Source organism: Ranitomeya variabilis, chromosome 1, assembly GCF_051348905.1.
Source record: "Ranitomeya variabilis isolate aRanVar5 chromosome 1, aRanVar5.hap1, whole genome shotgun sequence".
NCBI lineage: Eukaryota > Metazoa > Chordata > Amphibia > Anura > Dendrobatidae > Ranitomeya > Ranitomeya variabilis.
This window is the reverse complement of record NC_135232.1, coordinates 535528392-535542235: the sequence shown is the minus strand read 5'-3', so window position 1 is coordinate 535542235 and position 13844 is coordinate 535528392. Positions and strand designations below refer to the sequence as shown.

The following is a 13844-nucleotide window of genomic DNA, read 5'->3' as shown; positions in this document are numbered from 1 at the left end:
TGGCATCAGCAAATGTGTATTGATGATCTAGATATATAGACCAATAATTTAAGATAAGCAAATATTGTAAGGTAGTTAACCTCAATAGAATCGAGATATTTTCTCAGCATGATTTATTGACAACTAATAAGAAATTATAGTCTTTTTAAATAAATGTTTGGGTTGATTCTTGTTATTATTAGCTTTTCGAGAGTACTAGTCTCGCTAAGCTGATATACTTTGTTTAAGCACAGTGTTTATAATTAAATGAACATATTATTCCTTCAAATTAAGAAGCATTAGATCGTTTACATTAGTACATCAATATGTTTCGACTTAACTATGCAGCATTCTGTACGTGATATTGATTATTTGGGTGATACCAGTAAGTTTGGCATTTAATTAAAAAAGTGGTGAAATGTCTCTAGATGGGGAATCTTGATTGAGATATTTTCTCAGCATGCTTTAATTTAAGTGAGCTATTTTTTCAGCAAGTTCTATCATCAACACTAATAAATCAAACTGTTTGGTAATACTATTCTGTGTTCACCTGCTAGTCCTGTAACTTTTCTACGCTTACCTGCTATTATATTTTTTCTACGGTTTAGAGGCATTATTTTAATTTAATGTGTGTATTGTCTGTATTAATAAAGTTATAACTTTTTACAAAAAAAAAAAAAATACTCTTTGATTCAATGCGCAGTTTAATAATTGCCGAGTTGGTCAGTATGTTTATAGATTGAGTAGAGTACTACCCATCCAGAGTGCGAGGTAGTGGGTTTGGGTTATATGTTTACATATAAAAAAAGGGACTGTACTACAATAACAATCTCCCTACAATTATCTCAGGACAAGTATGGCAGCCAGCAATAAAAAGTACTGCTGCACACAAAAGTGTGGACAAATAAACAATAGAACTGTGCAGAAAGGAGCAACAGGATTTTTGCTTTTAAAAAAGCAGTTGGTTTGCACAGCAGCGTACAAACAGCAATGCAGCTATCAGGGAGCCTTATAAGGCAGCCTACTAAGCTACAGAGCTGATGGGCAAAAATCTAGCCTCCACTGTCCCTGCAAAAAAAAGGTGGTGTTGGACAGTGGAAATCGCTACAGCACAAGCAGTTTGGGGGTTAATCTTCCCTCCCTAAGTATATCCCTGCTTCTGAAGAAGCTGCAGCAACCTCTCCCTATGCTCAGATCGGCAGAAGTAAGATGGCGGTCGGCGTGCACACCCCTTTATAGCCCATGTGACGCCGCAGAAAGCAAGCCAATCACTGTCATGCCCTTTTCTAAGATGGTGGGGACCGAGACCTATGTCATCACACTGCCCACACTCTGCGTCCTCCTTCATTGGCTGAGAAATGGCGCTGAAAGCGTCATGCGAAATGCAACTTTGGGGCGAAGATGGCCGACAGCATGGCCGATCCCACACTGTTATCGGGTCGGGTTTCATGAAACGTGATTTTTCAATTTGTCCGATCTGTTTTTCTCAACCCTAGTGAACAGCGCTACAAGGCAAAAAAAAAGCTTCTCACACAGTGGTTGCTAAAGTAGCCTGGGTAAAGCACAATAAAGCAAATCTCTATCTCAAACTGTCCCTCAGTCAGAACAGCAGCATCCTGTCCCTAACTGAATTCACAGCAGAGTGAACCCAAAATGGCGGCAGCGGCTTTTATAGTGCATCATGACATAATTTCAGCAGCCAATAACAGCCATGCCATTACTTACATGCCTAACATGCATAACAGGATGTGCCCACACTTCTTAGGATTCCTCATTGGCTGAATCAAATCAAACTGGGTCATTGCATTATGGGAACTTCCGATTCCGGTATTCGATGTACTGAAAGTATCGGAACTCAGTATCGGAACTCTGATACCGCGAATATCGGCCGATACCCGATATTGCAGTATCGGAATGCTCAACACTACTCCTTAATCATTCCCATTCCTAGTGTTGTTGACTGCTCGCGAATGGTGAAAGCTATCTAGCACCCGACAGTGCTACATGCACACCATAGCACACTTTTGCAGTGCCCGTTTATACGGCACCGTGCGCAATCAGGGCGCTCTCCTGACAGCCTGTCAGTGTAGTGTGGGAATTCCTGCTTGGACTCTGCATCTGACTCGGGGCGTCCTCAGGCACGGGCTCAAAAGCCACCGAGGGTCAGAGTGAGTCCAATCACCAGATTAGTGGGGGTGATTTATAGGGATCCCACTAGTGTCTTGCAGCTGCATCCTGTGACTGTTAACAGGGCGCAGCATATTTTGGCGGCTCTGTGAAGCAACAGAGTTCGCTACTATTCACACGGGGTGAAGTCTAACCCACGTGTGAGCAAGTGTCCATCCGCTATTACTCAGCAGCAGGTACCATCTCTGCAAAGTGAACCCCAGGCTGTGAACGCACCTCATATCTACCTCTTTATTATTTGATGCGTTCCACTAGCCCTAACAGGAAGTGTGCTGACAAATGGTCTTAGGATATCATCCAAATGTACCCCCACGTTGTGACCAACACTCCCTATTCCGGACACAATGGGTCTCCCCTTAAGAGGGTTACACCCCTTGTGTAATTTCGGCAGGGTGTAAAAGGTGGCCATAATTGGATGCTGAGGTAACAAAAAATTAAATTCATCTTGGCTAGTGAGCTTATGGCTTTTGGCCTCCAGTAATATTCCTTTAAGGGTCTTGAGGGATCCTACTGTAAGATTACCTCTTACTGTACTATAGGTGGAACCATCTTTTCAGACAGTAAGGCACATCTCTTTGTATTCATGTACATCCAGAATCTGGAGATAAGCCCCTAATGGCGGTGGCTGCAGCTTATATACGAAAAAGTAGGTGACAGATTCCCTTTAATATAACGCTCATCATTCTCCTCTGCTCACTGGCAGAGCAGGGGAGAGTGATGACATCTGGCTTCAGCACCTGACGCCGGGGAACAGCACTTACTGTACTGCTTCTTCCACAGTGCCAATTCGTGTCACACGGAGGACATCAATATGTGTTCTCCGTGTGCACGTGTGCGGGACGTTTTGCCGTCCGTGATGATGGTAAAAAATGGACATGTCATCGTGTTTTGCCCAGGACACACAGTCCGTGGAAACACACTGACCTGTGCACAGACCCATTTATTTGAATGGGTCTATGTGTGTACATGTCTCTGGTACATGTGAAACTGTCACTCACTACACGTACCGGAGACACTGACATGTGAAAGGGGCCTAACATAAGAAAGTATTTTTTAACTGTGGATGAAGCCTGTATACAATAGAATATTATATGCTCAAAACAATTTCAAACTCAGATCTAGCCTGCTGTTCCATGTTAGTAACAAAAAAATGATTTTTTTTTTTTAATCTGCATGAGCTCTGCAGGCTGCTTAATTTCACAGCCACAAAATTACAGCATTGGATCTGGCAGGCTGTATCATGTTTAGCAACATCATTTTTATTTTTCTAATCTGCATGAGCTATGCAGACAGTTAAATTTTACCGCCACTAAATGACAAAATGATATATGGCGTGCTGAATCGAGTTAGCAACTCCCCCCAAAAATGTTTTACTATACAACAGCTCTACACACTGACCAATTTCACCACCAAAAAATTACGACATGGGATATGGCGGGCTGTATCACGTTTAGCAAAAAATATATATATATTTTTTAATCTGCATGAGCTATGCAGACAGTTGAATTTTACCACCACTAAATAACAAGATGAGATATGGCATGCTGAATCACTGTAGCAACTGCCCAAAACATGTTTTTTCCTGACCAACAGCTACTGGGCATTGTAGAGGTTACCTGTGCCCTGATTGGCTAGCCGCAATGTGTACACATAAAGTTCGAAGAAAAAAATTTACAAGCCCGCTGCTTCTCTGAGCTCTGCCAACACCTTGTCCTCATCAAACACATGCCCCATGTTCATCATACACCACCGCTATCATAGCCAAAGTGCTCAAAATACTTTATTAGCAATGCAAATATTTTCCTGCACTTTTTACCAAATGTTTCCATTTTTTTTTCCAGTTTTATAAAATTGTGCTTGTATTTCTGATCACAAATCTGAATGTGCCATATTCATGCCGATTTTATGTTTGGCAATCTTTTTTCGAACAAATTCGCTCATCATTAGTATTATATTGCTCAGTCATGGAGTATTACATCTTCTTTGTTACATTTTGTTGCTATATAAGCCTCCAAAAACTTGTTTAAAATGTATCAGTATTTTATTGCTCACCCATAGATTATTCCATGGTCTGGAGTACATTTTCTTGGTATATAACTCTCAAAAGTGCATCAGCCTTTATGAGTTTAAAAGTACCAATACATAAATGACAATTTGAACAGAATGTGTATGAGGCCCTCCTTTATGTCTAATACAGGGTGTATCTGAGTCCCTAAATTTTGGCAGTTGTTGCTTCCTTCATAAATTCAACTGAAATGTCCTATTTTTTTTAATTTATTTTTTGGTTTACTTAAATTATTTTTTTAAAATGCTTTTTAAATTGTACCTTATGCTCAAGTCATTACACAGGAAAAAGTGTTTCTTATTTTTTTTTATATATAAAATGCAATTTCTCATTGGTTTGGCAAATTATATTGTCACTCCCTAAAGTGGAGTAGAAGTGTGACACCATTGTTCTTAGCAGCAATCTGGGAGTCAGAAATACTTTCAGGGATCTTCCCCATGCTGTTCTCCTTTCCCATTTCAACATTTTCACTGCCCCACAGATCTCTTTGTACGGTCTGCTCGGCTTTCCTATCAACTCCTATTATACACGTTACTTGAAACAAGCATGTGAGTATTAGGAATTGTTTGTTTCGAGCAACAAGCACCCGAGCATTTTAATGCTCGCTCATCCCTATTTAACATTTAAACAGGTGAGCCAGTGCTTTATATGAACTAGTTATTTTCCATTTTTGTTCTGTTATACCTTTTTGTACCCATAAAATGCTGTTTTAATTTGTTAAACCAGACAGTTTATGGACATTTAATAAACCGCCCATTTATTTTCAACCAACAAACTAAACCCTTGTGTCTGAACCAGCGTCTAACATAGAGCCAACCCCTCATAGTACATAGAAATCGCAAGACTCAGATTCATGACAGAATTCTATTGAGAAACACCCAAATATACTATTATTTCTGCATTTAATAAAGGGAGCTTGTTAGCTGATTCCCGCTGCCCAAATCTCTGGCAGCTTGAATAAGAGAACTACTTCTTCATAACAAGCATATGTTTCCTTGTGAAATGCTATGGTGTTTCAGACAAAATTAAGAGTATGGCCAGAGAAGAGTCCAGGTGGGACAACCTCTCTGGACTCATTTCATCCTCAGCAGTGCTTTCAACTATGCATTTCTATGGAACACTGCAGCAATTCAGGGTACAACTTAGATGTTTGTAATGTCGGGGACAGTCTCTGAGGCTGGCTGTGGTTCGGGCAGCGAGAATCTGCTGACAAAATCCCTTTAAGTCATATTTATTTCCTATTTTTGATATGTTTTTCTTGTGTTTTACTTTATTTCGTGTTTAGTAACCTTTACTTTATCTTATGTCTTTTCTTGACTATAGAAATATGTTTCCAGCTAACTTGATAGAAGCTTCTTTTCAACAGGTAAATGCAATTTAATGTTATCATTCTTAGATTACCATTAGCAGTATGTTTGTGTCAATTAATTTGAGAAGAAACAATCTAATGGGCTTGATCAGGATGACTACTCCTGTTTTAATTCTAGTTAGACCAGTAAGTACTTGTAGTTGTAGAAACCAGGCAATACATAATCACAACCAAAGAATAGTGATGGGCAAACACTAAAATGCTCGCATGCTAGTTGCTCGTGTTGAGCAAATTGGAATGCTCGGGTACTCGACCCAAGCAACGAGCTCAATGTAAGTCTATGGGAAACCCAAGTATTTTTACCGTGATCCCCCCCCCCAGGGTCCTTTTAAGGTCTAAAAATGTGTGAAAATGATGGAAACACTGCTCAAGTGACACGGGAACATAATGGGGATCCCCCTGGAAGCATTTATGACTCCTAGGTCACAGCTGTAAGCAATGTTGTCAGAGTTTCATGCCAATTTTAGTGTTTTTGATGCGTTTTTCAACTTTAACATTGCTTTCAACCAATACAAATGCATTCACTGGGAAATGTCATTGTAACATTTAACAACCCTAGCTGGCCATGTATTGTGTGACACATAAGGAGGCACATTGTTTTTCATTTATGAAGGATGGACTCTTAAAGTCACAAAGCCTATTTTTAGAGGTTTATCAGGCGGCATTAATATTCTTAAAGGGCCATTATTAAATTACTAAACAGTGGGTCTCCTACGCTGTTATTGCCTATGAAGTTAGTGGCTGGGCTGCCAAGAATTACGACGCACAACAATACCGCTTTCACGAGAGGTACAGGAGGACTTCCTGAAAAAATGTTGCATTGAATGCAAGGCCTACTATCAAGTCATATGCATCCCAAGAATCCTTTGAACCCAGGTACTGGATGGCCACAGGAAAATCCACTTCACATTAGACATTTTGTACTCCCATACTGTTTTCTTATGTATTGACTGCAAGGCCTGCCCTGCTAAAAAGTCATATGCACCCCAATAGGCCTTTGAACCCAGGTACTGGATAGCCACAGGAAAATCCACTTCACATTATTCAGTTGGTCCTACCATACTGTTTTCTTATATATTAACAGCAAGGCCAGCCCTGCTACCAAGTCATATGCACCCCAATAAGCCTTTGAACCCAGATACCGGATGGCCACAGGAAAATCCACTTCACATTAGTCATCTAGTAATCCAATACTGTTTTCTTATGTATTGACTGCAAGGCCTGCCCTGCTACTAAGTCATATGCATGCCAATAAGGCTTTGAACCCAGGTACTGGATGGCCACAGGAAAACCCACTTCACATTATTCGTTTTGTAATCCCATACTGTTTTCTTATGTATTAACTGCAAGGCCTGCCCTGCTACCAAGTCATATGCACCCCCAATAAGCCTTTGAACCCAGGTACTGGATGGCCACAGGAAAACCCACTTCACATTATTCAGTTGGTCCTGCCATACCGTTTCCTTATGCATTGAATGCAAGGGCTGCCTTGACCCAAATTTGCACGCAACACAATCCCCCCTTGGAAGAAAAGTGGAGGAGGGCCTCATAAAAAACACTGTTCCATTACAAAGGAGCGGTTCTCATAGACTCACTCGTAATGCCCATACACTAAGTGCATGGGCTGACAAACATTTCCCCATCGGGGGTACATTTTTAAAACATATTTTATGGGCATCATAGACACCCTTGCAAAAAATTGGACTGGATGTAGCAGCATGGAACACATTAACCCTGGTGATCTAGTGGTGGAGAATGATGAGACGTTGAGGAAGGTCTCATTAAAAACTAGGCCCAATGTAAAGGAGCGGGTCTCCTAGACTTGTAATGTAAATTCACTAAGTGCATGGACTGAAAAACATTTCCCCCTGGGGAGTAACTTTTTTTGGTTTAAAATTAGTAACGGGCATCATAAAAACACCCTTGCACAAAAAAATGAGTGACTTTTGCATCACAGAATACGTTCACCCTGGTGTTCATATGGTTGTGGATGATGAGGATGAGGATAAGGGGGAGGATAACACCAAACAGACCAAAATCAAGAAGCGTATACCCATGTGTGGTTGTGAAGAGGTGCATGAGAATACACCTACACAAAAAAGACATTGTATTTGAGGTTATGTTTCGCTGTTTTCATTCGGTGGTGTACAGAAGTCTTGCCCAATCCAGCCCTTGTTCATTTTTATAAGAGTCAGCATGTCAGAATTTTCAGTTGACAGACGGATGCACTTATCAGTTATAATCTCACCAGCAGCACTAAAAACCCACTCTGACAGAACGCTAGCAGCAGGGCAGGCCAGGACCTCCAAGAGGTATAGAGGCAGTTCATGCCACGTGTCCAGCTTGGATACCCAATAATTAAAAGGCAAAGAGGAATCACCGAAAATGTTTGTACGATCTGCAAGGTACTTCCTCAGCATCTTCCCAAACATTGCACTTCTTGTGACAGCACCCCTTGCCATCACAATGGGAGGGTCTGAGAAAACTGTCCCAGAACTTTGCCTTTGTTCCCCTGCTTGAGCTGGATTGTACTTATGTCTCTCTTGCTTGGATTTCTTGGTTGTACAGCAAACTCTGATGTCTGCTGCCAGCGTTCTCAGATGGGAATTTTTTTAGTAATTCCGCTACAAGGGCCCTCTGGTACTGCAACATTTTAGTACACCTGTCTGCCTCAGGAAGAAGAGATTTAAAGTTCTCCTTGTAGCGTGGGTCTAGCAGTGTCACCAACCAGTAATGAGTGTCACAGAAAATTTTAATAATGCGAGGGTCACGGGAAATGCAGCGCAACATAAAGTCAGCCAGGCATGCCAAACTGCTAACAGGCAAGACTTCCGTGTCCTCACCAAGAGGACGACTGACCATGCTGTCTTTCTCCTCCTCATCCTCCTCCTCCCTGCCTTCAGGCCATCCATGCTGAACAGACGGTATGACAGCTGTGCTTGTAGTATATAGCGCATGAAAGTACAGTGCCTAGTGAAAGTATTCGGCTCCCTGGAACTTTTCAACCTTTTCCCACTTATCATGCTTCAAACACAAAGATACCAAATGTAATTTTTTGGTGAAGAATCAGCAACAAATGGAACACAATTGTGAAGTTGAACAAAATGTATTGGTTATTTTAAATTTTTGTGGAAATTCAAAAACTGAAAGGTGGGGAGTACAATATTATTTGGCTCCTTTAACTTAATACTTTGTTGCTCCACCTTCTGCTGCAAGACGCTTGGGGTATGTCTCTATCAGTTTTGTACATCGGGAGAGTGAAATTATTGCACATTCTTCCTTGGCAAACAGCTCGAGCTCAGTGAGGTTTCATGGACATCGTTTGTGAACAGCAGTTTTCAGCTCTTTCCACAGATTCTCGATTGGATTGAGGTCTGGACTTTGACATGGCCATTCTAACACCTGGATATGTTTATTTGTGAACCATTCCATTGTAGATTTTGCTTCATGTTTGGGATCATTGTCTTGGTGGAAGACAAATCTCCGTCCCAGTCTCAGGTCTTTTGCAGACACCAACAGGTTTTCTTCAAGAATAGTTCTGTATTTGGCTCCATCCATCATCCCATCAATTTTAACCATCTTCCCTGTCCCTGCTGAAGAAAAGCAGGCCCAAACCATGATGCCGCAACCACCATGTTTGACAGTGTTCAGGGTGATGAGCTGTGCTGCCTTTACGCCAAACATATCGTTTGGCATTGTTGCCAAAAAGTTCAACTTTGGTTTCATCTGACCAGAGCACCTTCTTCCACATGTTTGGTGTCTCTCCCAGGTGGCTTGTTGCAAACTTTAAATTACACTTTTCCTGGATATCTTTGAGAAATGGCTTTCTTCTTGCCACTCTTCCATAAAGGCCAGATTTGTGTAGTGTATGACTGATTGTTGTCCTATGGACAGACTGTCCCACCTCAGCTGTGATCATGGGCCTCTTGGCTGCATCGCTGATCAGTCTTTTCCTTGTTTGAGATGAAAGTTTAGAGGGACGACTGGGTCTTGGTAGATGTGCAGTGGTATAATACTCCTTCCATTTCAATATGATCACCTGCACAGTGCTCCTTTGGATGTTTAAAGTTTTGGAAATCATTTTGTATCCAAATCCGGCTTTAAACTTCTCCACAGCAGTATCACGGACCTGCCTGTTCTGTTACTTGGTCTTCATGATGCTATCTGTGCTTCAAACAGAACCCTGAGGCTATCACAGAGCAGGTGCATTTAAGTGGAGACTTGATTACACACAGGTGGATTATATTTATCATCATTAGGCATTGAAGACAACATCGGATCATTCAGAGATACACAATGAACTTCTGGAGTGAGTTTGCTGCACTGAAAATAAATGGGCCAAATAATATTGCACGCCCCACTTTTCAGTTTTTGAATTTAAACAAAAATTTAAAATAACCAATACATTTTGTTCAACTTTACAATTGTGTTCCACTTGTTGTTGATTCTTCACCAAAAATTTACATTTGGTATCTTTATGTTTGAAGCATGATATGTGGAAAAAGGTTGAAAAGTTCCAGGGAGCCGAATACTTTTGCAAGGCACTGTAGCTCCTGTTCTTCCTCATCCTTCTCTTCCTCATTGCCTGCCAATCCACATTGGGATGATATGAGGCTGAGCTGAGTGTAATCACCCTGTATAGTTCCTTGCTCCATGTTCTCGTGCTCCCCCAGCAATGCATCCTCTTTAATTGTCAGCAGAGAGGTTTTCGAAATGCAGAGACGCTGGATGGTGATGCTAATTTTGGCATCATAGCTGCTTACTATCTTGGTGCAGTCCTCAAAGTTTTTGAGTATGGTATATATGTCTGACATCCATGTCCACTCCTGAGGTGTTATGTGTGGAGTCTGAACTGAATAACGACCGCCTTGTTGATGCTGGTAGTCAACAACTGTCCTCTTCTGCTCACAAATCATTTCCAACATATGCAGTGTAGAGTTCAAACATGTGGGGACATCACACACCAATCAGTGAGCCGGAAGCTGCAAAAGCTGCTGAAACACGGCAAGGGTGGCTGAAGCTGTAGCTGACTTTCTAAAATGGGCAGACAGCCCTCGTACTTTCACTAGAAGATCCGGCACATCCAGGTAGCTTTCAAGAAAATGTAGAACAATGAAGTTAAGCACATGGGCCAGACATGGTACATGTGTGAGCTCACCTTGCCTCAGAGCCGCCACCAGGTTCCGGTCATTGTCACACATGACCATGCCTTGTTATATGTTCAGCGGTGTCATCCAAATATCTGACTGCTCTTTCAGCGCTGTCCACAACTCTTCAGCATTGTGCGGTTTGTCACTTAAGCATATTAGCTTCAGCACAGCCTGTTTCCTCTTGGCTGAGGCAGTGATGCAGTGCTTCCAACTTCTTTTTCAAATATTTTTATTGGTTTTTCATTATATATAGGGTATGGATAAGGGGGTACTGAAAAAAAGGGCAGGTAAGGGAAAGTAATCCCCAAGTTATATGGGGAATGAGGGAAGAAGAAAAGGCAGGCATATATACAAACATGCAGTAGCATACATTTACCGAATAGTCTGTCGCTTCGTAATAGCACCTAAAAGAAAAGCATCCTTTCAGTGTAGTAAAACAATATGAAATCTTAACAATATTAAATGTTGCTTAGGAGTTAAACCTAGAAGTAGAACAGTCAGTATTTTAACAAACTATATGTAGCTTAAGCGTAGAATAACACAATATAATTGATGCTTCATGTTAGTCCTGAAAGTTGAGTACTGAGTAGTATCGTTCACCACTCAGTATTGTAAGCTATACAGTAATATATTATGCTAGAATAATGAACCTAAAAGTCTGTGAAGCAAAGGTAGAGTAGGTTATGTTATGTAATATAAGGCCTGCCACGTCCGTTAATGTCCTGTGGCGACCCTAAGACCGTGTGCAGGAAAGTTCGGTTCAATCCAGAAAAAATAAATTAAAAAAAGCTTTAAAAGTGGAAAAAAATATTTCAGTTACTCAAATGTCTATTCATAAATTACCCCCGTTGGAGTTTGGTCAGCCTGGGCAAATATCCAACTTCACTGTGGATGGTGATCCGAAGGAGGCCTTAGAGAATTTAATTCCAGCACATTTGAGGAATTCAATGCCCTCAACTGGAGAAGAAATATGGGTTAATCCTGACAAATGTTTCACCTGGAGGGTTGAAGATCTAGTCCAGACATAAGGAAGTCCGGCTTGTAGAAGTTTGCACGTGATATATGAGAAGGCTTTTCTTTTTTGCAGAGTGACTTTTGACAAGTCTTTGTAAAAGACCAAGTGGTTGTAAGGGGATGAAAGAAATCTCGGTTCCTTCGACATACCAAGAAGCGCATTCCTCACCCAATTTGGATAAAGCGAAACAATAACGTCTCTTGACAGATTTTTTGAAAGCGAGGGCGGTCTACGTATTCTAACTGCTTTTTTGATCAAAAGACTTTCGTTCGCGTTAGGAAACTAGTGAAAGATCATTGAGGAAACGTAGTCTTTCAACTGGGAAGTCTGGATCGTCTCTGGTATACCTCTGATCTTTATGTTATTCTTCCTTCTGAAATCCTCAAAATTAGCTAAGTTGATTTTGAAGAGGTCCATATTTTTTTGAATCTCCTCCAATGAATTTGAGGGCTTGGGAATGGTTTGAAAAATGCTATGTTCGTTCTTTTTGTTTTTGTTGTTAGATACAATTGGTTCTGGAACAAGCGGAGAGCCAACAGATGTGGTAGAAGAAATGAACTCAGTGTCAGTATTTACCGAGACTAGCATATCTTTAAAAAATCTCTTTATGAAAACTTCGGATGCTTTTGAATTATTTATTTGTTTAGAATCAAAATTGGCTCCTTTACCACAAAGAATAGTTGTGATTAGAAAGGTTTTAAGCAAAGTCACCATGAAACCCTCAGTCGGGTAATCGTCGGATGCTGGGATCTCTTCCAATAGTAGAAGATTAGGGGAAGGATTTTCAGACTTATAATTTTCAACAGGATTAAAGTTCTCACATGGAATCTCGTTTATTGAGGAATTTTCAGAGAGGTCACTTAAATCGTGATCCGAAGTGTCAGTATTCTCAGAAAGCTCTTTTGAGTGTAATCCCTCCAGGCTCTCCAAGCACAGTGATAAATATAAGAACTGTAGCTAAATATTTTTGCATCAGCTACAGATTTTTGGGGCAGCAAAATTGTGTCCAAAAAGGTTGTAAGACACTCCAAAAAATAATATAGTAGCAAAAAAAAGGCCAGATTTTTCTGCGTACTCACATCTGATGCCCCCCCAAAATTATTAAATTGTTAGATTTTCACGCTCTTGTATTGCAATGACCTGGCTTTAGTCTGCAGCGTGACCAAGCAAATAAATGTAGAAAAAAGGGGTTATGGATTGCTTTCTAATAAAATTAGAAGTATAAGCTGCAAAAAAAAATTAAATAAATTGCCACGGATACCTGGAGCTATGTACATATAAAATACGCAGCAGCAGACAGGAATGGAGCTTTTTGAGGTATGCACTGATGTGGATATGTGCACATAGACTCCCCTGCCTACCTAGCACTGCAATCTATCTACCCCTGAATTAGCCCTAAAAAGGACTGTTGGTTTATCAGGATTTGTGGATTGAACACTAGTAGACCCACACTAACTAATAAATGTAAGAATCTGACCCTATCTCAGCAGCAGCTCACCCTACACTAGCTGAGTCCGGAGCAGAATGCGGCAATCAGGGCGCACCAGGTTTCTTATAGACCTGATGACGCTGTGCGGCCTGTCTATCACTGTAATACCACAACAAAGATGGCTGCGGCATTACAGTGCATGGCAGACAATCCCTGCATGCTGATTGGTGCTCTAAAAAGCGGCAAAATTAAAAGGAGAAGACCCGAGCTCCCGCCGGATAATCCCGGAAATACTCGGTGGTCGCCGAGTACAACGAGCATAGTGATACTCGGGCGAGTACCGAGTAGTGGCGAGCACTTTCGCTCATCACTACCAGAGAACCATATTTATAGTATTACCTGCTGGCAACTAAAAGTACATATGAAAATGACATCTCAGTAAGACAAAGCTGGAGATCGTGGAACTAGCGGTGGTGCCGGTGGACATGGCAGACTGAGAGAGGGTTGGAGATGGTATTCTTGCCGGTGCCCTACATGCAGTTTTTCCTACTACGAACCTGGTGATTCCCTGACTGCTTTGGCCAGGAGACAAAAGCTGCACAGATACTGCAGGTGTTGCGGGAAATGGTGGGGTTACAGTGAGGGAAGGG

The 13844-nt window shown here is 41.3% G+C and overlaps 1 protein-coding gene across 1 annotated transcript in view; it reads left to right on the top strand.

Moving 5' to 3' along the window:
- The window catches only part of LOC143766682 (excitatory amino acid transporter 5-like), a 2075093-nt gene that overhangs the window by 74284 nt on the left and 1986965 nt on the right, over window positions 1-13844 (top strand). Inside the window, exon 2 of the mRNA XM_077254538.1 lies at window positions 5555-5597. Coding sequence (XP_077110653.1) covers window positions 5555-5597 — 43 coding nt within the window. The remainder of the gene's footprint in view (window positions 1-5554; window positions 5598-13844) is intronic.